Below are 26,930 nucleotides of genomic sequence, written 5' to 3' on the forward strand. Positions count from 1 at the left end.
TTTTCTGTATGTATGTGTATGTATATATGTGTGTGTATATATATATGTGTGTATGTATATATATATATATATATATATATATGTGTGTATATATATATATATATATATATATATATATATATATATATATATATATATATATATATATATATATACATGTATGTATATGTGTGTGTATATATATATATATATATATATATATATATATATATATATATATATATACACATGTGTATGTGTGTGTGTGTGTGTGTATATATATATATATATATATATATATATATATATATATATATATATATATATATATATATATATATATATAGCTACATTTGTGCATATATGTGTATATCGATATATATGTATGTACATAATGTACTTGCACATATACACATGAATATCAGTATGGCAGTGGCCTTTCTTGGGAGATAGGGTGATGCATCTGTATACATTGTCTGTAGTTCATTTAGAGGGGATTTACATGTGTCCTTTCTGTGCATACATTTTCTGTAGTTCATTTAGAGGGGGATTTACATATGCCCTTTCTGTGCCCCCTTGTCAGGTACTGGCCAAGCCCTTATGCACCAAGGTCAGGAAGGTTCCTCTTCAGAGATTTATGCCAACTTCTCTTGTGGTGTTGGGTGCGTCACGGGGGGCATACCCAGCCATCCATGGATCTTGTGATCGACCTGGATTCCAGTTGGGAACTTGGAGACTCTTCAGCTCAGCCCCATGGTGCTGCTGTCCTAGGTAGAAATGGTTTCAGGGCTGCCACTGTGATGCAGCGTTTCCCTCTGGAAAAGGACACACGCAAAAAGACAAAGCCTGGGGCAGTCTTAGTCTCTTCACATGTTGTCTTGGTTGAGCTCTAGGTCAGGGCAAGACCCTTTACATTAGCTCCCACCTTTGAGTCCTTATGACCATTGCCAAAAGGACACATGTAAATGGAAAAGGCAGAGGTAAGGCAGAGTGCTGGTACTGCATGCAATCAGGAGTCATTGCTGCTGCCAGCAGTCTGAGTGGATAGCCAGCACAGGTATGGGACACTTCAGACGCCCACGGCCTGAAGGCCCATGCCTGTCATAAGCATATTATTGGAGTGGCAGTCCTTACCCTGCTTTTTATCTTTACATGTGCCCTTTCTGTGCCTCCTTGTCAGTCGTGTGTAATTTTGTGTTTTCACAGGTGGTAGGTATGTACCTCCGCAGCATCATCACCACTTATGTACCTTATGAAAAGAATAATGCCCCTGTGGATAGGAGTGAAGATTTGAATGGTCTAACCAGGTAATGCATTATGATATACCTATATATGTACTTTTCCAATAGATCTGTCAAACATCAGTAGTAATCTGTTTGCATTTTCTTTCCTGTGCAGGTTCGTCCACCTTCTGACACTGACATGGCTTCATGAGCAGGAGAACGACAAGTGAGAGTGTGGGTTTGTGGCCATTCCTACATTCACTGGGCTGCCAGCCATGCCTCCATAACTGAAAACCAGTACAACTTGAGCTTCTCCACAATCCACATCCAGTCTGAAGGTATACTGGATTGCAAGAAGAGGTATGCATTGGAGCAGAGTACTGCAGTTGTTGGAAGAGAAGTGTTCCATCTACCCTGAGCCCGACATCCTTGTGCTGCACATTGGAGGGAATGATGTCATCAGTCAACCACTCAGAAGGCTGCAGTTTCAAATCAGAGCAATTTTTGAACACCTGCAGTCGTGGTGGCAACGTTGTCATTTTGTGTGGTCTGACACAATTCCTCGACAGATGTGGAAAACAGCAAACTGTCAATGGGCAGTGCACAAGGCCAGACGTTTACAGAATGGGTTCATGCATGGCTTGATACACAGGGTCGGTGGATCTACAATCTGTCCTGACAGCATCACCACAAAAGATGTTCACCTGTTCGGAAGGGATGGCGTTCACCTAACCTGAGGAAGGCATTGTCTTGTTCTTGAGTGACTTCCACAATGGCGTGAGGAGAGCTATGCAGAATTGGCAATATGTAGCTTGAGAAGAATGGAAAACACCCATGACCAAGTAGGGAGCAGTATGGTAAGTAAAACTCTTATGAAATGTGTTGTGTAAAATATATTTTTGAGTTTGGCAAATAACTGTGGTAAGAAGCTGGTGAAGATGCTGAGAAAGAACAACTGTTTCAGGAGAGTGCTAGCATGTACAATTGAATATGTATTCTATGTCTATATGTATAGTATTGATAGTTCCAACATGTAAAAGAATTGGGCCTGTATGTTGTACACGTGCAGATAGCGATGTTTGTTTCGGACTTAGGTTATGGAAATTGATTTTTTTCATATTTTGGTAAATAACTTTGCAAGGGAGCATCTGAATGTGCCAAGTAATACCTCATTTTGAAGACAGTATTACTGGTTCCAACAAGGTAAAAGAATTGTGCCACTATGTTGTAAACATGTGCAGATACCAAAGTTTGTTTTGGACTTAGGTTATGGAAATAATATTTTTTTTTTCATATTTTGGTAAATAACTTTGCAAGGGAACATCTGAATGTGCCAAGTAATACCTCATTTTGAAGACAGTATTGCTGGTTCCAACATGGTAAAAGAATTGTGCCTGTATGTTAGACACATGTGCAGATATCAGTTTATTTGGAATTAGGTTATGGAAATTATGACTTTTTTCATATTTTGGTAAATACCTTTGCAAGGGAGCATGTCAGTGTGCCAAGTAATACCTCATTTTGAAGATAGTGTTACTCCTTACAACATGGTAAAAGAACTGTCTGTGCACTCTACACACGTACAGATATCACAGTTTGTTTATTCTTGTACAATTATGAAAATTATACATTTACAATACTTTTCATTGTTATGCCCATATCTTTGCAAGGGAGCATGGTGATCACACAAATGATGCATCATTTTGAAGCTGACATTCAGATGCACAACTTCTACACTGATATGTAGGCTCTGTCTATTACAGTTGACGAGATATTATGCTTTATTTATCTTTTATGAAAAATAATATATTAATCATATTTCTGTGAATATCTCAGGAAAAGAACATCACACAGTAATGATTAAAGTATCGTTTTAAAGCTGACATTCATACTAACAAATTACATTCAAATTGTACGGGTCTGCATGGTACATTGACCAAGATATGCTTTGTTTTTTCAAAAAGTTAAAAAATATGCACAATATCAGCATTCATTGCCAAATATTTAATAATGACTTTGATATACACTATCAACATTTACACTGTTGGAAAGGTCAGTGTCTGCTGAACAACTTTCACATTTACATTTTTAGTCTAGCTCTTATAGTTGGAGTTATGAACATTTGTTTTCTGTATGGTATTACAAATGGATTTTCTGAAAATGAGCTCAGGCTGCACTGTTGTTCCTATGGTGGAATTAAGCAGGCAGCTTTTCCTGAGTTGCTCCAGAGTGAATGAGTTATAAAAAAAAAAATTTCTTAGTTTCCCACCTTTCTAAGCTATAGTCCAGTTTTCAGGCTAGTGCTGAATTCAGGGCTGTGTTACAATTTTCCGAGATGTTCATCGTGCATACAGCTGCAGTAATCACATATGGGTTCTCTGCCGTCAGGCGGGTCCTCGGTCGGCCGAATTCCAAAGTCTTGGTCCGGCGTCGGTTGTTGTCTCCTTCCCTGACGTCAGTGCGACAGGGGTATATAAGTAACAGCCGACGCCATGTTCTCCAGTCTTTTTTGCCGCGCGGTGCCCGAAGCAGAAGCAGTTCGCAAGTGCCGGTCGGCCAGCTCCTGAATTTACGAAAAATTGGAAACCAAAGTCGTCTTTAAAGCTAAGTACCCCGTTGGGGAAACTTTTCTTGCCTCAGACCGATGTCAGACAAAGTTAACAATTGTATTTCTTGTGGGAAGCAAATACCGCATAAGGATTTCCATTTCCTCTGCATACCTTATTTAGGCCCAGACCACGATGTCTCGGGCTGTCGCTTTTGCGCTACTTTCAATAAACGCACTATTAAGCGTCTGGCGGAGTTCGCCCAACATTATTTTGGTAAAGAATTTGATTATAAAATGTCGTCGGATACTCCAACTACTGTTTTATCCAAAAAACGAAAGGACAAGGACAGACACGCGAGGTCCGCGGTCTCCACCAACACCACGCCAAAACCGGCTGCATGTGGTCCAGTTCTCAGCGAGACGCCTATGCAGTCCCTAACAACGACACTTCATTGGCGGTGTCTTCTGTACCCAAGACTGCTGGTACCTCGGCCCTAACTCAGACTACAACCACCGAAACCACTGAGAGTGTTGAGCCTCCTAATGTGGACAGGTCCACTTCCACCCAGGGTGTATTTAGACCCTCTTCTTCCTTTTCCATTAAGGCCTTCACTAAGTCCAAATCAGCTATGCATCCCAAGAGGCCTGTTGTACAGGGCCCATGCCTAAAAAGCAGATGCTTAAAATGGCTGAGGATTTAATTTCCTATATCAGGGGTTCCCAACCCCCTCCAGACAAGAGACCCAGAGTGGAGGAAGACTCTCCCTCTTCTGAACGGGGCTCCATTTTCTCAGAACATTCTGATGTGGAGGAACACTCATACTCCCCTTATAAAGATTCTGATGCAGAACAGTCCATTCCTTCTGTATCTCCCCCAGAGGATTTTTCTTTTGGGGAAACCTTGCACACCTTGAGGGAGCACTTCCATTGGGAAGGCCAAGACTTTTCTGATTCCAAGAAAAGGCTTAGGGAATTTCTTTTACCTCAACACAGACCTCTGGCTATTCCTCCTGTCCTGGACATACTTGATGATGTTTACTCGGAGGCTTGTCTCAATCCGGATTCCCTGCCTCCTGCACCAGTCAAACCTGATGGGTATTAGAGTCCCTAACTCTCACCAATTTCTTTTCAAAAGCCATAATGCTGACCCTGAGACCATTTCTCAAGGCCCCAAGGGAATGAAGGCCTCTACTGCCAAGAATCCACTACCTTCCGAAAGGGAATCTAGATCCTTAGAAAGGTGGGGGAAAAAGGTATACACTTCGACCACCCTAGCCATGAGGGCCTTAAATTGTCAGTTCCATATGCTTAAATGTCAGCAGTTTCTGTTATCTCAATTAAGAAACAAAATATTTCAACCTGAACAACCAGATTTGAAGGAATTGCAGGATATGATACATAGTGCAGAACAAGTGGGTAAACGCACCTTACAATGTGGTTATGATGCCTTAGAGGCCTCAAGTAGAGCCGCTGCTACAGGAGCAGTCATTCGTAGACATGCCTGGCTTAGAGAACAAAGCTTGCCTGATCATGTTAAAGCTAAACTACTAGATGCTCCTTTACAAAAGGATGTGCTATTTGGTACTAATGCTGAGGAGATACTACGCAAAATGAAAGAAAAAGCTAAATCTATGCAAACTGTCAAGGCTTTTCTACAGGTACAGCCACCTCGTTTTAGTAGAAATTGGCCTACAAAAAACTGGTCCTTTCCAGCCACAGACAAACCCCAAAGAGGTAGATACAGGCACTCAAGGGGCAGAGGACAATCTCAAGGATCATATAGAGGCAGGCAATGGCCAACTCAAGCACCAAGAGGTGGCGAAGACTCTGCACAGCAATACAGAAAGCAAACCCAATGACTTCCCCCTTTTCATGCCAAGCAAATCAGCTGGCAGCTCCCTTGGGAGGAAAGCTGGCACTATTTTCAGGAAATTGGCATATCACAACAGACAAATGGATCCTGGACATAATAAACAGAGGCTACAGATTTCATTTTCACACTCTTCCAGAAATGAGAGGCATGCCAAACCTGCCACACAAAGGGCAGAGGCACAAATACAAATTACAAAACTCATGGACATGAAAGCCATTCAAGAGGTTCCGACTCACGAACAAGGCCAAGGTTTTTATTCCAGACTTTTCCTGGTACCAAGAAAAGGAACCGACTGGAGACCCATTTTGGACTTATCCATCCTAAATACATTTCTACTTGTACCAAAATTGAAGATGCTCACATTACAGCAGCTTCTTCCCATGCTGGGCAAGGAGTTTTGGCTGGTAACATTGGACCTCAAGGAGGCATACCTGCATGTCCCAATCAGACAAAGCTGCAGAAGATACCTCAGATTTCTTGCAGGTTCGATCCACTATCAATTCTCTGCATTGCCCTTTGGCTTATTTACTGCGCCCAGAGTATTCATGAAATGCCTGGCATCAGTAATTGCCTACTGCAGACTTCAAGGGATACAAATTTACCCTTATTTGGACGACTGCCTGATCCAAGCGGACAGCAAGCACACTCTTCTGGAACATCTGGCTTATGCAACATGGTTACTGAATTCTCTGGGATACACAATCAACAAAGAGAAATCCAGGCTAATACCATCTCAGAAAATAACTTTCCTGGGTGCCAACTTGGACACAAACACCCAGATGGGCCTATCTTACGCCAGAAAAACAAGGGCAACTAACTCAGTACTTCAAAACACTAGCAAATTGTACCAGGCTTACTGCAAGGAAAATCCTGCAGGCTCTGGGCTTCATGGCATCTTGCATTCTTTTAATCCCATGTGCAAAGCTGCATATGAGAAAACTTCAATGGTACCTAAAAAGCCTATGGTCTCAACACAGCCACAATTTGGAAACAGTAATACCAATAATTCCATGTTTGCAAAAGGAATTTTTATGGTGGGCCCAAGCATGTCAAACAAACACAGGACTCCCATTCTGCAAGCCTCAAGCAAATCAAGTCATCACAACAGACGCCTCAGATTGTGCCTGGGGGGCGCACATGACAGGCAGGTGCATTCAGGGCAAATGGTCCCAAAAGGAAAAGCACCTTCACATCAATCAAAAAGAAATGCTAGCAGTAGTAAATGCAATTACAGCATTCAAGGACCTCCTACATCCAGGGCAATTATTGATAAAAACAGAACACCACAGTGATGTGGTACATAAACAAGGAGGAACACATTCATATCCCCTGTGCAGACTAGCCATGACACTTTGGAACTTGGCTCTGGAATGGCAAATCGAACTTCAAGCACAGTACTTGCCAGGTTTGGAAAACACGCTGGCAGACAATCTAAGCAGGAATATGACAGATCCACACGAATGGAAGCTGCATCCACAGGTGTTTACAAAGATAATCGAAGCATGGGGAAGGCCAAACATAGATCTCTGTCTCCCATAGGAACCATCAACTGGAAAAGTTTTGTTCAAGGACTTTTCATCCAAAGGCCTGGAGGGTGGACGCCCTTTCATTCAGTTGGACAGCATGGACAGTGTACGCTTTCCCACCTCTGCCTCTTCTACCCAAGGTGCTCTTGAAAGCAAGAGCAGACGGACCGAAGATGATACTGATTGCTCCAGACTGGCCAAGACAGCACTGGTACCCACTCCTAAGGAGCCTAACACATACTCCTCCCTGGCCTCTACCTCTAATGCCTCTTCTGCTAACTCAGCACAGCTACAAAATTCTTCAGTCAGCTGAAAACACTCAATCTTGCTGCATGGAAAATTCCTTAACACCACAGCAGACCCTACTCTCCAAAGAGGTTCAGGATGTCATTCTGGAGGCCAGAAGGCCATCTACTAGGAAGACTTACTCCGCAAAATGGAAACGGTTTTGCTCTTGGAATGAGAAAAAAGGCCAGGACCCTAGAAAACTGAATTTGCCTCAGGTATTACAGTATCTAGCTGAGCTGCTGAACAGTGGACTTCATTTTCCTCCATAAAAATCTATGCCTCAGCCATTTCTGCAGAATTGAACACGGATCCACCGTTATTCTCTCACCCACTTTTAAGACGATTCCTCAGAGGGGCTAAGAATATAAGACCACCAAGGAAACAAACAGTGCCAGCCTGAGATCTTAATTACATTCTAGAAAAATTAACATTGCCTCCTTTTGAACCAGCTGCCTCAAAAGATTTGCAATATTTGTCCTGGAAAACAGCTTTCCTTCTGGCCATTACCTCAGCTCGTAGGGTTTCGGAACTACAAGCCCTCATGGCTGTGCAGCCCTTTCTTATTTTCCATCAGGACAGGGTTTCCCTTCGAACCAACACGTCATTTATGCCTAAAGTGGTATCCAGGGTAGCTTTAAATCAAGCCATACACTTACCTACCTTTTACCCTAATCCTCAAAACAAAGGAGAAAGGCTGCTACATTCCTTAGACATCCATAGACAGCTACGTTACTATTTGAACAGAACAAAGCCTTTCAGGAAATCGCAACAACTTTTTGTGTCTTGTGCTGTAGGAGCTCAAGGGAAGCCTGTTACCAAACAGACAATCTTTAAATGGATAGGCCACTGCATATGATTTTGTTACTCCTATCATGGGAAATCTGTCCATGTAGGCATCAGACCACACTCCAGGGCCACAGCTACCTCTACAGCCTTCCTCAGAGGAGTTCCTACCAAAGATATCTTAGAGGCAGCCACTTGGAGTTCTGTACATACCTTCACAAGACACTACCACCTGCCTTTATATTCCAAAACTAGAGCAGGCTTTGCTACTGCTGTGTTGCAGGGCATTCTGGCTCACCCCAGTTCTACCTAGTGCCTACCACCCTGTGCGTAGCTTTGGGATTCTACCCATATGTGATTACTGCAGCTGTATGCACGATGAACATAGTACAGTTTTGTACCTACCATAAATGTAGATGTTAGAGTGCTAATACAGCTGCAGTACATGTTTCCCTCCCTCCTTCCTCTCTAGGTATAGGACTAGTGGCCAACACCTCCTCATACGACTTATTTTGGGTTATCCTCATATGGTGTATTTGCTTGCAACTACTCTTTTTTGATAACATTGCATTGCTTGTATATATCATATAAATATATATTTATAATTTATCTATTGCCTTCCCTTTGGGGGCACCTGACATCTGGGGCAAGAAAGACTGGAGAACATGGCGTCGGCTGTTACTTGTATACCCCTGTCGCACTGACGTCAGGGAAGAAGGCGACAACAACCGACGCCGGACCAAGACTTTGGAATTCGGCCGACCGAGGACCCGCCTGACGGCAGAGAATCCATATGTGATTACTGCAGCTGTATTAGCACTCGAACATCTACATTTATGGTAGGTACAAAACTGTACTTTGCCCATACCTTACTTGGATAGAGGGAAGTTTCTCTGTTCACCTGTGAGATAGGGAGCTTTGAGCAGCCATCTGTCCCTGGAGGAGTGGTTCCAGCCCAGAGGTTAGTAGTTTATAGGCTAATTTCTGTCTCTCATTTCCCTGCTGTAAAAACCGCGTTTGCATGGTTTTGCACATCTGGGCAGTGCCGGTTAGCTAGGGCCAAATTTATCCCAGCTCCACCAAGTCTCCTCTCCAGTTTTTCCCTTGAAAGTAGTCTAACTCTCAACCTAAGCACTTAAAAAACATTCTACAGTCCAGCACTTGCTCAGACCTAATAGCAAGCACTAATATACCCCGACACTTGATTGGCCAGCAGGGCAAGGCTCATTATTCACCCCTCCCCATCCAAGCAACTAAGCGGCTTACCCTACTATTCAGGCATGACCAAAGGGCAATTTCAGGTATATTCTCCAGTCCAGCTGGTGAACCTGGGTATCTTGAGGCAATGTTACAACTGCCTCATGTACACAACCCTCTTCTCCTACCACAAAACTTTAACATATGCGAGAGATGCAATTGTATAGCTAAATTGGAGGCCAAGCTCTCTCTACCCAAGACTGGAACAAGCAGTCATGAGGAGAAGGTTAACTCTTGCACCACACTTCCAGCCTCACATAGACATACTAAACCAGCACTGGCAAAAAATACACATAAATACACAAAATCATTATCTGAGGCTCTAAATAAAAACCTGCAAAAGTGTCGCAGACCTCCAAAGCAGACACCCAAAAAACCTGCACCTCCCTTCGCAAACCAGACAGCACAGCACAAAATCAGTGTGCCGCGCAATTGCAGCCTTTAAGGCAAAATAACATACCTAACACACTAGTAATAAGCAACTCTATAGTCAGGCACACTGACGTCCCACTCACTAGGCTGGACAAGGAGAAGGTTACTGTTTGTTGCCTGTCGGGAGCCAGAATCCACCACATAACACAAGTACTCAGGTCACTCCAGAAAAAGTACAAATATTAGAGAGACATGGAAGAGCTCTCTGATCATGTAGCCCAGGCGGGTATGACCCTGACCCTGAGTAGCATCCTGCCCCCACCAAGAATGATACCGCAGTATAAAGAAAAAATGATCAATTTCAACAATTGGTTAAGCTTCTGGTGTCATTCAAAGGGGATCCAGTGTCTGTCAGCCGAGGATGACATGCTCGACAGGCCTCGTTGCTTCTCAAGAGATGGCTTGCACCTGTCACCCCTAGTCTTTCGACTAAGGCTCTTGCTGCCCCATAGTGCCTTTTTTAGGCAAGGCTCAAAAGTCAAACCCACCTCCGTAAACAGCACAAATAAAATAATGAGGGTTATGCAACTCAACGCCAGGAGTTTAAATCTCAAAATGCACGCGCTCAAAGCACTCCTCGGTATAGAAAACGTTGCATCTGTGGAGTAACTGAAACCTGGTTCAAGGCTTCACAGAGCACCCAAGCACTACTGGGCTACAACTCATAGAACCACAGAACGTGGACCGAAACACAAAAGGAGGGGGTGTATCCATATTCATCAAGAATACCTACACCTCCAGGTTAGTGGCGCGCAGCATGATATCGCAGAGATCATCCATGTGCAACTAACATCAGGCAAATCTGCAGTGCAAGTTGTGGCTTGCTACATATCACCCTCTATGACCCAGGACCACCACTCCGCCTTTCTGGAGACACTGGAAAACATGAAGGTTCTACTGAACACTCTGATATTGGGCTATTTAAGTTACCCTACCTTTAACTGGGAAAACTACTCTAGTACAAACTCCCAGGTCCAGCGCTTCCTGGAATTTATCAACTCAAATGCCCTGGATCAGCTGGTAAACTCCCCTACCAGAGGTGAAAACATATTGGACCTGATCATCACCAACATGAGCGACAGGTGTTCCACACTGGAGGTCAACCCGTCACTGGTTAGATCAGACCATAAATTAATCACTCTCTATGTCCACACCACCACCTCAAACCAAAGAAACCACAGTGAAAAACTTTTCTGTAGCAAACTTCACCTTAAGACAGAGGTGGTAAGTTTCACGGCCCCCACGCTAAAGGATAACAGTGTCCAAGATGCAGGAACCTGTACAAATGCACTCTATGAGCACCTACAAGGATGCATGGATCGTGCCATCCCTAGTAAAACCAACACTCACTCCCCTAAGAGAAGGAAACCAGTCTGGTCGACCCCAGCCATAAACAGGCTATACAACAGAAGGAGGAAACTAGTTCAGAAAAAAAAAAGTAAATCCCAAGAAGGAAAGACATCCCTGATCAGTATCGGTAAGAAACTAAGGTCCCTCATAAAATCTTGCAAGGCTAACTTCAAAAAAAAAAAAAATAGCCAAAGATTCGAAAGATAACCACAAAGCCTTCTTAACTGTGTCAAGAATCTAAGTGGCAACTCGCAGATATGCTCTGAGCTAGTGCAAAATAGCACAAAATACACTGAACCCACTGATATTGCCAGCATCCTGGCAGATTCAGTGCAGACTTCACCCTCTCTCACCCCCAAAAGGGCCTACAACAATACCAGAAAAGTGTAGTGTCCCGGAAATCAGATGCACAGGAGAAAACGGCCCTTTCAAAAGCACAGCGTCATTTGGGGCCAGATGGTGTCCCAGGCTGCGTCTTGCACAAACTACAGAACGAACTAACCCCCCCCCACCTAAACACACTGTTCAACCTCAAGCCTCTCCACAGTCTACATGCCCATAGAATGACACACAGCAATGGTTATTCCGCTCCACAACTGACCCTGATAACTATCGCCCCATAAGCCTGACTAGCCTGGTCTGCAAGGCTATGGAGCGCATCATCATGGAACTCATTAACAAAGACATTGGGAACCTCTAAACACTTGACCCGACCCAGTTTGGCTTTAAGGGCAGATCATGCCTACTAAACCTGGTTGACTTCAAGACAGTCACCAAGGCCATAGATGAGGGGAAGATAGTTCACACAGCCTACCTTGACCTTGCCAAGGCTTTTGACACCATTCCCCACTCGGATTACAGAAAAACTCACCAGCCTGAACATATAAACTCTTACGTCACGAGATGGGTTGCCGACTGGCTTACAGACAGAACTCATATGGTAAGAATAGCGGGCTCCACATCCGAGACTAAACCAGTCGCAAATGGTGTCCCACAAGTCTCGGTCCTGGGACCCCTACTGTTCGGCAGATACTTCTCAGAAGTACAGGCAAACACAGGAGTACTATGGCTAACCAAGTTCGCCAGTGACTGCAAACTGGGAGCTGTAATTGACTCTCCGGCTGGCATGGACATTCTCCAAAAGGGCCTTACTGAAACGAACACCTGGTGTCAAAGTCATGGTCTCAAGCTAAATGCCAAAAAATGCATAGTCATCCCGTTTGGGGAAAAACAAAAACACTCATGAATTACCGCATAGGTGGCAGCCCCCTTAATACAGAAGAGGTAATAGTAGATGTGGGGACCCAGGTAGATAGTAATCTGTCCTTTGACAATCATATTGCCAAAGTAGTTAGAAAATCTTTCTGTGTAGCCCATCTAATTACTAAAGGGTTTGTATCTAGAAATAGAGGTTATAGTGCCCCTCTACTAGTCACTCATCAGACCCGTCATAGAGTACAATGCCCCATTTGGGATTTACCTCACAAGACACTTCCAACAGCTGGAAAGACCACAAAAGTACCTCACCAACAGGATTACCGGCCTCAAACGTATGTCCTATGCAGCCCGACTGGAAAAACTCCAGCTGACTGTGGCATATTACATACTTAGAGGTGATCTCTGCCTGACTTACAAAGCCATGTCCAACTCAGAATTGATGGACATGCTCTCCAAGTCACTGCGAGCCACTCACTCTATTGAGCTAAACCTCACCACAACAATAAATAGAACATGCTGGAGGGATAGATTCCTGTCACAGAGAGACTCCCCATGCTTTGTAACAGAATTCCTAACTACATTAGGCAGGGCCCCTCACTAACACTCTTCAAGAGAAACCTTGATGAGTGGATGGGTAACAGAAAATACACCCCTGGGATCACTTCATTGGCTCTTCTTGACAGAGGCTCAGTTAATCAATGGGGCGGCAAAAGCTTACACACACTGGCTAGGCTTAAAAATGCCTTCAAGCAGATAGCCTAGTACCTACCTATGAACCTACTCAGAGGTGATCTTTGCCTAACATACAAAGCTATGTCAAACCCAGAGCTGTTGGACATGCTCCACTTAAAGAAATCCCAGTCCCTCCGAGCTACATGTTCTAGGCACCTAAACCTTGTCACCACAATAAACGGAACATGCTGGAGGGATAGATTCCTGTCCCAGAGACTTCACATACTCTAACAAACTACCTATCTATATTAAACAAAGCTCCTCATTAGCACTCCAAGAAAAATCTTGATTGGATGGGAGATAGGAAGTTCACCTTTGGGATCACTTCTGTGGCTCTGCTCGACAGGGGCACAGGAAAATAATTTTCTTGGGTGGCAAAAGCCAAGGTACCTTTTGGCTAGGCTTATATAGGCCTTAGGGCCAATAGCCTAGTACCTACCTATGAACCATATCCTTGAAGAAAGCTGAACAGCTTTTTTTCCTATGACAGGACAAAGAGCAACCAACATTAAAACAGACTTTCAAGACGGTTATCCCTTGTAATTGCTTTGTGTTCCAACCAAAACAAGTCTAAGCAAGGCTCCTAATAGTCTTGTCATCTTTGGCATGTTGAAAAGGAATGGACTTTGGTATTCTAGAGGTATTGTCTTTTTACCTTGGTACATATTTTACAAAGCCTTAGAAACTAGATTCCTTCTGCATGTCCAAGACTGGCTTTGCTAGGGCCATACTGCAAGAATGCATGGATTTTTATCCTTCCTCCTAAGCTGGATGTGATCTACCCTAATAGCTATTGCTCACTGAAGCAGTGAGAATGATGAACATATGCTATAGCTGTGCAAGTTGCACTTTCTGTAGCAGTAGAAGTTTAAATTCCCCATTACTGCAGTAGCCAAACCATCCCTATATTCTTCAGTATATTCTTTGTGGAGGTAAAAGTTGTGTCAATATTTTTTTGGAGGGGAGGTCAGGATGAGTAGGCTGTCTCCCTTTTTGGGAGCCGTGAAGAAATTGGCGCCCTAGCTGTTTCTCCATATGGATCTCAAGACACTGCAGCCTTGGGAATGTGTGGAGGGGAGCCAGTAACTTATAAAACTGGTCACCCATTATATCCTGGGTAGACTGTAATCCAAATAGCTATAGGCTACTACAACAGGAAGAGTTTGACCATGCTACAGTAGTGGTAAATGCAACTTACACAACTGTCTCTCTCAAATTCCATGAAGTCCAAGCCCTCCTTTGCAAGTGTTCCATTCAGTCTAATTTTTTTTCACAGCCTAGCCTTGTTCCAACTTACTGTTCCACATTTTCTCTTTGGTTGCCCAGTTCTCCCATTCGGTTTCCCTCTTCAGAACGGTCCAGAAGTATGCAACAAGGCAAATTTCACTACCTCCAAACTTTTTTCCCCAAGTTTGTGTTCAGCCGGACTAGTTTATTATTTGTGGAATACTCCTGTGGTGACTGCTACTGCATTTGATTTTCATCTTTGGACTTTCCTTCTTTTAGCAGTTTATTTTCAGCTAGTTTTAATTTTTTCTGTCATCTTAGTTGTGATGTATGTTGTGTAATCTTAAAATATATAGACATTTTACAAGCTCCTCACTTAGAGTATTCAAGTGAAGAATTAGTACCTTGCAGGCATGAGGAATGTGTTCCTTTCCTGCAAGGAAATTTCTTTTGCAAATACCAGGGGGAGATGATGGAGGTACACTGAAATATTCCCCAAGAGCTACTATTACAGTAGGACTATACTTGCACATAAGTCACTGTGTGACCGTAACCAGGTATCCATTAGGGTGACAGAAGTGACTGAGGCTTCCAGATAGTACTTCTGTTTCACAGATTAATGCTGAGTGGAATAAATTATCCATTTGGACAAAAGCACTTGCTAAAGCACCTTCTAAAATGCTACATCTTCATCCCTTTCAAGAACCCCTCCCTTGTGTCGGATGCAAACTTCAGTAGACTGGTTAATCCCACTGGTTCTATGGCTTTATAGAGTAAAAGGTGTAAAAACATAAAATGTCAAGATTAATCTGTTTATATTGAGAGTAGGGATGTTACGACCTTTAGGAAAAGAACCAGGTTTTGTGTTTCCCTTTGTTGTAAATCAAAGGAAAGTAAACACCTCTGAGAATTAAGTTGTGCTTGACACATTGGAGTGTGAGGATATGGGGCACCTGTTACAAAGTTTATGATAAATATTTCAAAAATTGAAAATTCAAAATGTGCCGTGTCTTTCTTTGTGCCAAAGGTAGAGTTCACGTTTATTCCATTTACTCTGCATGTTGAAATTTTCTTCCATTTTCTGTTTTGACAAGCAATCCAGACAGTCCCTGTAGAAATGGGATGCATTTGTCAGCATTAGGCCTGTGCCTTTTTGGATTAGTTTGATTTGAAATCAGGCTGTGCTGTTTGCAAATGTTTCTTCATCCATCTTTACTCTAGTAGACTTAACAGTTATTTTGATTCTGCATGGTTGATAAAGCTAGTTGACAAAGTTTTGTGAATTTCTGCAATTGTTCTAACCATGATGGAAGGACCAAGTTATCTATGGCATTCAAAGTACTGATTTTTCTTTTTTCTTAGAAGCTGACCAGTCTTCAGCCAGTACTATGACTACACAAATGTCTGCTACATCACAGTTTGCACTCCCTAAGTCATCGTCAGGGAAAGATGCTGTAGCTGCTGCTTTAAGTACATCAGTAGCTGTAGCAAGCCCGTTACTTGAGTCTGCAAAGGTGAAAAGTAGTGGTTCTCCAGCATTTGCAGGTTTGCTTTCTTTTTGTTCATTTTGAGCTGTAGACCGTGATTATGCATTTACTTCTTGCTAATTGCATTGGTGTCACTGTAAACTGCAGTTTCATTTTAAGCATGGTATGATTTAATGCAGAATCTATTTGACTAGACTATGTAAGAGAGAACAGTAGTCTATATTGCTGCCTCTGCCTATGCAGTGTTTATAGATTGTTTTTTACCAGTGGTTGGTTGTTGCAGTGCCTGGATTTCACAGCTAGCATGTAGCAGATGTTCTTCGTGTTTCACTGTTGCAGTCATCACACTAGGGTTATCTGCCTGTAGGTAGTCCTCAGTCAGCCCGAATACCGGAGTCTTTGTAGTTTTGCGTTGGGTGCTGTCGCTTCTTCCATGACGTCAGGTTGTCAGGGGTATAAAACAGACGGTCAATGCCATTACATCAGTCTTTCTTGCCGAGGAGGTGCCCAAAGCAGAAGCAGTTTGCAACTGCCAGTCGGCCACTACCTGAAATTTTCGTTTTTGAGTTTGTAATCCTGAAGTCTTCTAAAGCGAAGTACCCCATTGGGGATCCTTTTTTCTTGCTCTAACCGATGTCAGAAAAAGTTAACAATTGTCTTGCCTGTAGAAAGCAAATTCCTCAGATTTTCATTCTTACTGCGTCACCTGTTTAGGCCCAGACCACGACGTCCCTCGCTGATGGTTTTGTGCCTTGTTTAACACCCAAACAATTTGTTGGGCTTTGCCGCTAAATTCTTTAGCTCTTGTTCTCTGTATTCCGAAATGGCTTTGGTAAGCCATTCGACTACCAATCTTCCGAAAAAACGTAAAGATATAGACAGAGACAGGCCGCATAGTTTCAAAACTTCCGACGACGCTTCCGTTAAGATAGTTGCCAGTCCACCGGTACTCAGTGAGGTGCCTTTGCAGCCCCTGATGCTTGCTTCTTTGGATTCGCAGGTCTCTGCTGAAACCCATTCAGAGTCTGGTATGCCGCGAGATGCTGCTTTGATTATGGAACCTGTGGATGTCTCTACCTTTAATGGGTCCGGAGCTGCTGTGCAGGCACCAGCTTGTGAGGGTGTATTCCGACCTACTGATCAAATCAAACTAACTTAGTTTTTAGCCAAAACTACTGTTTCTTAGGCCCAGAGTACGCACTATGCTTAGAAAACTGACCAAAGTGCATGCTGAAGCTCCCATGCCACAAAAACAAATGCTTAGAATGGCTGAAGACCTTATCACCCTAATTAGGGGAAGCCAGCCTTCCCCTGCTAAAAGACAAAGAATTGCGTTTCCTAATGATTCTACAGACCAGGAGTCCGATGACTCTGACCCTTCTGATTATCAGGACATGCCCTTAGCCTATGAGGATTCGGATGCAGAGGAATCCATTCCCTTTGCCTCCCCTCCAGAGGATTTTTCTTTTGGTGAAACCTTGCATACTTCAAGACAGCATTTCTGCTGGGAATGCCAAGACTATCCTCAGTCCAAAAAGAGACTCAAAGAATTTTTAGAGTTGCCTCAGCCCAGGCCTCTAGCTATACCCCCTGTCCTGGATGTTGTAGATGTTTTTATGGAATCCAGTCTTACTCCAGATACATTACCCCCGGCCCCTAGGAAACCTGACAGGTACTACAGTGTACCTGATTCCCACAAATTTCTCTTCAATAATCCTACTGCTGATCCAGAGATCATTTCCCAGGGACCTAAACATATTAAAGCTACTACTGCCAAAAATCCTACCCCTCCAGACAGGGATTCTAGAGCTTTAGACAGATGGGGTAAGAAGGGTATATACCTCTGCAGCTCTTGCCATCATGGCATTGAATTGTCAGTTTCACATGTTGAGATACCAGCAACAAGTTATGCAACTAATTCAACAAAAAAATTGTGTTACTTCCAAATTGTGCAGAAAATTAAGATTTACAAGAGCTAATGCATTCTGCAAACCAAGTTAGTAAGCATACTTTGCAGTGTGGCTTGATGCCCTAGAAGATGTTCTTCATCTCACATTGCTGCAGTCCTTACACTTGGGTAGTCCGCTGTCCTCGGTCGGCCCGAATATCAAAGTATAAGGCTGACGTTGGTCAAGGCGCATTTGACTGACATCAGGACGTCAGGGTACAAATGCGCATGACCGACGTCATATCCTCAGTCTTTTTTGCCGCATGGTCCGATGCAGAAGCAGTATTGCAAGTGCCGGTTGGCGTTCTGAAATTTTTCGTTTTCGGAGTTTCAGACCGAGTCAAAGTTGGCTAAGTACCCCGTTGGGGAATATTTGAGTTTTTTCTTGCCTCAGTGGTTTACCGGATGTCAGAAAAAGTGAATAATTGTATTTCTTGTGGGAAACAGATACCGCATAGAGACTATCATACTTTGTGTATTCCTTGTTTAGGGCCTGAGCACGACGTTGTTGGGTGTCGCTCTTGTGCTAGATTTAATAAGCGCACTATAAAGAGGAGATTAGATTGTGCCAGGTTAGTCTTTGGGAAGCGGTGCAATTACAAAATGCCGTCGGATGCTCAGACGCCCGCTTCTTCGAAGAAGCGCAAGGACAAAGCAGTGAAGCCTAGGCTGGAAGAACCGTCCGTACCGGACGCCGGTTCTTTAGAGGTGTCGGTGGAGCCGGTGGTTCCACCGGAGGTTTCTTTGGGATCCCAGGGAGAGACCTTGTTATTGCAGGATGTGGCCTCTCAGGAGGCAGGCCAGGGTGATGGGGCTTCTCAGGTTACTATACTCCCCTCCCTGCCTAGGGTGGTTAGGCGCCCTCCTTCTGTTTCCAAGGCTTCTCCTAGAGGCAGGCCAGGTTTAGCTTCAGTTGGGGTCACCCCTAGTTCTTCTGGAACTGTGCCCAAGAAGCATATGCTTAAAATGGCAGAAGATTTGATTACTCTGATTAGGGTTCTTTGCCCCTCCTGATAAGAGACCTAGGGTGGAGCCTGAGCTAGGGAGTTTTGAGCAGGCTTCGGATGTTTCCGAGTCTTCGGCTGAAGACTTGCAGGAGTACTCTCCTTATTCTGATTCTGATGTGGATGATTCTACTCCTTCTGCTTCTCCTCCTGAGGATTTTTCTTTTCAGAGACTCTTCATTCCATGAGGGAGCATTTTAAGTGGGAAGGTCAGGACTTCTCTGATTCCAGGAAAAGGCTTAGGGAATTTTGTTTTACCCCAACATAGGCCTTTGGCTATTCCTCCTGTTTTGGATGTAGTGGAAGATGTTTTACAGAGGCTTCTCTTAATCCTGATTCTTTGCCTCCTGCTCCTGTTAAACCGGATAGGTATTACAGGGTGCCTGAAGTTCATAAGTATCTTTTTAAGAGTCCGAGGCAGACCCAGAAACTGTTAGCCAGGGGCCTAAAGGTGTTAAGGCTTCTGTTGTCAAGAATCCGGTTCCTGCAGATAAAGAAGCCAGGGCCTTGGATAGATGGGGAAAGAAAGTTTATACTTCTTCCACTCTAGCTATGAGGGCTTTGAATTGCCAGTTTCACATGTTAAAATACCAAAACTATCTCCTTTCACAGTTGAAGTCTAAGGTTGATGCTCTGGCGGAAGGTATTGATTGTAAAGAGTTACAAGATTTAGTACATGTTTCTGAACAGGTGGGTAAGCATTCTTTGCAATGTGGTTTTGATGCTGTACAGGCCTCGTCTAGGGTGGCTGCCACTGGGTCAGTTCTTCGCAGGCACGCCTGGCTGAGGGATCAAAATTTATCTGACCATGTTAAAACAAGGATTTTAGATGCTCCTTTACAATCTGATGTGTTGTTTGGTTCTCCTGTTGAGGCAGTTTTAAAGAAAATGGAAGACAAGGCTAAGTCTATGCAGACTGTTAAAGATTTTTTGCAGGTTCAGCCTCCAAAGTTTAGTAGGAATTGCCCTGCTAAAGGGTGGGCGTATCCTTCTTATGATTCCCAGTCTAGGGGTAGATCTAGGCGTGGTAGGGGCAGAGCTCAGGGCTCTTTCAGGCCTAGAACAGGGAGTTCTCCTGCACAGTCTTCAGGTGAGGGCAGGGGTCAGTCCTTTCGTAAACAGACCCAATGACCTACCTTTTCAGCTGCCAGAGCCTTCTCGTCTGGCAGCACCTTTGGGAGGAAGGTTGGCACTTTTCAAAGAAAATTGGAGTTTAATTACCCAAGACAGATGGGTATTGGATATCATACACCAAGGTTACAGGTTTTATTTCCATACCTTGCCTCCTTTCAGGGGCATGCCAGACGTTCCTCCTCAACAGAGAATAGAGGCTCACAAGCAAATTTCTCTGTTACTTCAACTAGGGGCCATACAGCCGGTCCCTATGCCAGAAGTGGGCCTAGGATTTTATTCTCGCCTGTTCCTAGTACCAAAGAAGGGGAACACGTGGAGACCAATTTTGGATTTATCTATCCTCAACACTTATCTGGACATTCCCAAGTTCAAAATGTTGACGTTACAACAGCTTTTACCTCTGCTGGGCAAAGATCATTGGATGGTAACTTTGGATCTCAAGGAGGCTTACCTTCATGTTCCTATCAGACTAAGTTGCAGGAAGTATCTGCGTTTTGAGCTGGGACTTCTCACTATCAGTTCTCTGCATTGCCCTTTGGCTTATCTATTGCGCCCAGAGTGTTCACGAAAGTTCTGGCTCCAGTGATAGCTTTCTTCAGGCTAAAAGGAATACAGATCTATCCTTATTTGGGCGACTGCCTGATTCTGGCTCAAGGAAGGGAAGAGCTTCTTCATCATTTGGAATATGTGATAGCAGTGCTAAGATGCCAGTCTAGTACCCTCTCAGGACATGTGCTTTCTGGGTGTAAGACTGAATACAGCATCCCAGATGGCCTTTTTAACCCCGGACAAACAAAAGAGTCTTTCCCTTTACTTCCATCAACTATCTCATCAGTCCGGGCTGACTGCAAGGACAGTCCTTCAAGCCTTAGGGTTCATGGCATCTTGTATTCTGGTGCTTCCCAATGCCAAACTGCATATGAGGAAGCTGCAATGGTATCTCAAAATGTATGGACACAGCACTGCCAGGATCTGGACACTGTCATTCAAATAATACCTTGCATTCAAAAGGAATTTTTGTGGTGGGCTCAGGAATGTCACCTAAACAAGGGACTCTGTGACCCGGCCAGAGGCGAGTCAGATTTTAACGACAGATGCCTCAGACAAAGCTTGGGAGCTCATCTAAATGGAAAGTGGATACAAGACAAGTGGCCTGCCAGACTACAACATCTACATATCAACCTGAAGGAGATGTTAGCAGTCCAGTTTGCATTGATAGCTTTCAAGGATTTACTTCTTCCAGGGCAGGTGTTGATTCTAACAGACAACACAACTGTCATGTGGTACATCAACAAGCAAGGGGAACGATTCTTAGCCTCTATGCAGGCAAGCAATGATTTTGTGGGAGACTGCTCTCAGTTTACAGCTCAATCTTCAGGCAAGGTTTCTGCCAGGAGCACAGAACTCCTTAGCAGATGTGTTGAGCAGGCGAATTATGGATCCCCACGAGTGGAAATTGGATCCTCATGTATTTCAGAAATTGACAGTGTCATGGGGAACTCCAGACATAGATCTGTTCGCTTCTCCACTAAACCATCAGCTGCCAAAGTTTTGCACAAAAGGTTTCATCCCACAGCTTGGAAAGTGGATGCTCTTTCTTTCAATTGGAGCAATCTTCATGTGTATGCCTTTCCACCTCTGCCTCTCCTCCCAAAGGTACTTCTAAAGGTCAGACAGGACAAGCCAAGGATGATTTTAATAGCTCCAGATTGGCCTCGACAGCACTGGTACCCATTACTGAGAAGTCTGGTGGAAGCCTCCATGGCCTTTGCCTTGATTCCACACCTGTTGTCGCAGGAGGACAGCCATTTGCTCAATGTCAAACTTCACTCTCTTCACCTAACAGCCTGGCATATTCTGTTTTGAACCATAGAGGGTCTCAACTTCCACAACAAGTTTTGAATGTGATTTTGGAAGCTAGAAGGCCTAGTACAAGGAAAGTGTACGCAGATAAATGGAAGAGATTTTTATTTTGGAGTGCAGCAAAGGATTTTGATGTTTCTGAGCCTAATTTAAGTGTGGCTCTTCAATATCTTACTGAGTTACTGGACAAAGGTTTGTCCTTCTCTTCTATTAAGGTGCATGCTGCAGCAATTTCAGCTCACTATGAATGTGACCCTCCATTGTTTTCTCATCCTTTGTTCAAGCAATTTCTTAGAGGGGCAAAGAATATAAGATCCCCACGAAGAGCTCCTACTCCTGCTTGGGATCTCAATTTTGTGTTGGAGAAACTCACTCTACAACCTTTTGAGCCTGCAGCTACTTCTGAGTTGAAATATTTATCATGGAAGACTGCCTTTTTGTTGGCCATTACCTCCGCAAGAAGGGTTTCTGAATTACAGGCCCTTATGGCGGTTGAGCCTTTCTTGATTTTCCATAAGGATAGGGTATCTTTGCGTACTAATCCTTCCTTTATGCCTAAGGTGGTTTCTAGTGTGGCTTTAAACCAAACTATTCATTTGCTTACTTTTTATGCAAATCCCCAAAATAAAGGGGAAAAGATTTTGCACACTTTAGATGTACACAGGCAGATGCGATATTATTTGGACAGAACTAAAGGGTTCAGGCAGTCTCAGCAGTTGTTTGTTTCTTTTGCTTTAAGTTCTCAGGGCAAGCCTGTGTCAAAACAAACTATTTCTAAGTGGATTGGGTTTTGCATTGCTTTCTGTTATTCCCATCATGGCAAGGAGATTCCAGCTGGGATTAGGCCTCATTCCACTAGGGCTACTGCCACTTCGACAGCCTTTTTGAGGGGAGTGGCAACCAAGGATATTTTGGAGGCAGCTACTTGGAGTTCAGTGCATACTTTCTCTAGGCATTATCACCTGCCACTTTACTCTAAATCCAGGGCTGGTTTTGCCACTGCTGTTTTGCAGGGCATTTTGGCAGCTCCTGCTTCCTTGTAGTTTGGCCATCCTCCCTTACCTCTGCTTTGGGATTCTACAAGTGTAAGGACTGCAGCAATGTGAGATGAAGAACATAGTACAGTTTTGTACCTACCATAAATGTAGATGTTAGAAGATCCACATTGCTGCAGTCCAATTTACCCTCCCTCCTTCCCTCTGTAGTTAGAGGTGGTTGTGTGGGTTGGGTTGTAAATATTGTGTATATTGTATATATTGTACATATAATTAGTGCAAGGGTGGTTGGTTGTTTGTTTGCTGTCTTTTGGTTTTGACCTTTATTTTTAGGGTCTTCTGACATCTGGGGCAAGAAAAGACTGAGGATATGACGTCGGTCATGCGCATTTGTACCCTGACGTCCTGATGTCAGTCAAATGCGCCTTGACCAACGTCAGCCTTATACTTTGATATTCGGGCCGACCGAGGACAGCGGACTACCCAAGTGTAAGGACTGCAGCAATGTGGATCTTCGAACATCTACATTTATGGTAGGTACAAAACTGTACTTTTCTTGCAGGGCTGCAGTCACTGGGTCTGTACTGAAAAGGCATGCTTGGCTGAAAGAATCAACATTGCCAGATCATGTCAAATCCAAATTACTAGATGCTCCTTTAAATAAGGACAGTTTGTATGGCACCAAAGCAGAAGTTCTTAAAAAGATGGAAGAAAAAGCTAAATTTATGCAAACTGTCAAAGAATTCTTACAAGTGCGACCACCTAGATTCAGTAGGCATTGGCCTTCAAAAAACGGGTCCTTTCCAGCCCCTTCCAGGCCTTCCCAGACCAAACTCAGGGAAAACAGGCCACCCAGACTACAGTGTCAGGGTATGCAGAGATCTAAACAATGGAGTGCCCCCACCTCAGAAACGGAGTGATAAGCCACCCCCTTATGGAAAAAGTTCACAATGACACTTCAGTTATCCTTCACAATCCTGCCCAATTACTTGTGCCCCTAGGAGGAAAACTTGCCCTTCATGCAAAAAAACTGGATGTCCATTACTCAGGACTGATGGGTCCTAAACATTGTATCCCAGGGGTACAAATTCTACTTCCATTCACTGCCAACCCCAAGCGGGTTTCCAGACCTTTCTCCAAACCAGTGGGCATAGGCTCAAAAGCAAGTACTTTCCCTGCTCAATATCAGAACTGTTCAACCTGTTCCAGTAGAACAAAGGGGTCAGGGTTTCTACTCCAGACTTCCTGGTGCCCAGAAAAAGAGGACTCTTGGCGCCCAATCCTGGATCTATCAATTCTCAACACCTTTCTGGTGGTCCCAAAATGCAAGATGCTTATCCTGCAACAGCTTCTACCTGTGCTAGCTAAGGATGCCTGGTTAGTCATTCTAGCCTTAAAGAAGCTTATGTGTACATCCCCATAAGGGAGTCGTGCAGAAAATATCTATGTTTTAGGGCAGGCTCTATGCACCATCAGTTCTCTGCACATTGCTTTGGCTTATCTACTGCCCCCAGAATATTCAGTAAGTGCCTGGCTTCAACCATTGCATACAGCAGAGAGAGAAATATTCACATTTTCCCATACTTGGACGACCGCCTGATTTCAGGTAGACAGTCAGGAATTGCTACTTCAGCACCTGGCATTTGTAAAAAGCCTTCTCACTTCATTGGGGTATACCACCAACGAAAAGAAATCACAAATGGTGCCCAGTCAAAAGATTATATTCCTGGGAGTAAGCTTGGACACAACTTCGCAGATATTTCTCACTTCAGAAAAACAAATCAATCTGACTAACTACTTAAACAAATGGCCACCAGAACCCAGATGTCTGAATGGAAAATACTGCAAGCCCTAGGGTTTATGGCCTCATGTAGTCTAATTCCATATGCAAGACTGCATATGAGGAAACTTCAGTGGTATTTAAGACTTTGGTGCCAACATTGTCAGGACCTGGAAACTGTCATTCCTATCATATGTTGTCCAAGGACAGAGATCCTTTGGTGGGCAGAAGCATACAATCACAAGGGACTGTTTTTTACTCGGCCCCTCACTGCCCAAACCCTGACAACAGACGCATCAAACTATACATGGGGGGCTCACATGGCAGGCAAATGCATTCAGGGCCACTGGATCCCAGGGCAGATTCTCCTATACATCAGTCAAAAAGAGATGCTAGCTTGTACCGAATGCTCTGACGGCCTTCAAACACCTAATCCTTCCATGACAACTGCTTATAAAAACAGAGCACCACAGCTGTGTGGTACATAAACAAGCAGGGGGGGGACCCATTCTTACCCACGCTGCAGGTTAGCCATGTCCCTGTGGGAACACAGCCTTGCGCAACCAAGTGCCTCTTCAAGCTCAATTCCTGCCAGGCAAACAAAATTCACTGGCAGACTACTTGAGCAGAAATCTCCTAGACCCACGAGTAGAAATTGGAGCCGAACACCTTCAACCTTCTGATCCAGAGGTGGGGGACACCAGAGGTGAACATCTTTGCCTCCCACGAGAACCACCAGTTAAGCAAACACTGCACCAGGAACCCTCACAGCAGGGTCTTGGAAGGTGGATGCCCTATCCTTTCAATGGTAAAACCTCTCAATTTATGCATTCCACCCGTCCCTTCTCTCGAGTACTACTCAAGATAAAACAGGACAGACAGAGGGCAATTCTTGCCCCAGACTGGCCACGCCAGCACTGGTACCCACTCTTATGTAGCCAGACAGTGCCACCATGGCACCTTCACCAGATTCCTACCCTGTTGCCTCAGCAGGTGGGACAGATTTTGCATTCACAATTGCAAACCCTAAACCTTGCAGCCTGGTTTATCCCTTGACTACCCCACCAGCATCTCTCAGCAAACAGGTGCTGGACATCATTCTTGAAGCCAGAAGGCCTAGTACTAGGAAATCCTATGCTAATAAGCGGAAAAGATATTCTTGGAATCAATTTCAAGGGAAGGACACAGCGGTGCCCTCCTTACCTCTAATTCTGGATTACTAGCAGAGCTACTCCAGAGGCCTATCCTTCTCCATTAAGATTCATGCCTCTGCCATTATAATACTGTGCCACCACTATTTTCTCACTCTCTCAAACAGTTCCTGAGAGGAACCAATAACTTAAGGCCCCCTAGGAGAGCACCCACCTCTTCCTGGGACCTTAACTTTGTACTGGAAAAGCTCGCGTTTCCTCCTTTTGAACATGCTGCCTCAGCAGAGTTAGAATTCCTCTTTTGGAAGACCGCCTTGCTTTTAGCCATAACTTCAGCAAGAAGAGTGCGTTACAGGCACTAATGGCTGTGGAACCCTTCATTATTTTCCATGCTGACAGGGTTTCCCTCAGGACTAACCCGTCCTTTATGCCTAAAGTGGTGTCCAGTGTGGCTTTAAACCAATCCATCCATTTGCCAACCTTCTTCCCTAACCCTCAGAATAAAGGGGAAAAGATCCTGCACTCCTTGGATGTGCAAAGACGGCTCAGGTTCTACCTTGACAGTACTAAGCCTTTCAGAAAATCTGACTAGCTGCTAGTCAGCTTTGCTACAGGGGTAGAGGGTAAGGCCATTTCAAAACAAACCATTTCCAAATGGATAGCATGCTGCATCCATTTCTGCTACAAGCGCCATGGAAAACCTACCTGACAGAGGATCACACCACATTACTCTACGCCTATGTCACCTCTACAGCATTTCTCAGGGGAGTCCCTACCAGGGACATTCTGGAAGCTGCAGCCTGGAGTTCTGTACACACCTTCACCAAGCATTACTACCTACCTTTTTTAAATCCAGGGCTGGATTTGCTACAGCAGTCTTGCAAGGCCTACTAGCCAGCCCTAACCCTTATTGACTGCCTCCACCCTTCCTCAGCTTGGGGAATCAACGGAAGTGTGTCGACTGCAACAGTGAAACACGAAGAACATAGTACAATTGTGTACACGTAACATAAATGTAGATGTTTGAGTGTATTCACTGTTGCAGTCCTGGTTTCCCTCCCTCCAGCCCCCTGTTTTTCTTCATCTTTCTACCTCTTCTCTTTTTTTTATGTTCCCCACCATATACTAGCTC

At 44.1% G+C, this 26,930-nt stretch overlaps 1 protein-coding gene across 1 annotated transcript in view; it reads left to right on the forward strand.

The window, feature by feature from the left end:
* Positions 1 to 26,930, forward strand: part of POM121 (POM121 transmembrane nucleoporin) — a 1,129,064-nt gene that overhangs the window by 877,158 nt on the left and 224,976 nt on the right. Inside the window, exon 10 of the mRNA XM_044054111.1 lies at positions 15,799 to 15,981. Coding sequence (XP_043910046.1) covers positions 15,799 to 15,981 — 183 coding nt within the window. The remainder of the gene's footprint in view (positions 1 to 15,798; positions 15,982 to 26,930) is intronic.

The sequence above is a fragment of the Protopterus annectens genome, chromosome 13.part0 (genome assembly GCF_019279795.1).
Source record: "Protopterus annectens isolate FY-2018-M chromosome 13.part0, PAN1.0, whole genome shotgun sequence".
NCBI lineage: Eukaryota > Metazoa > Chordata > Ceratodontiformes > Protopteridae > Protopterus > Protopterus annectens.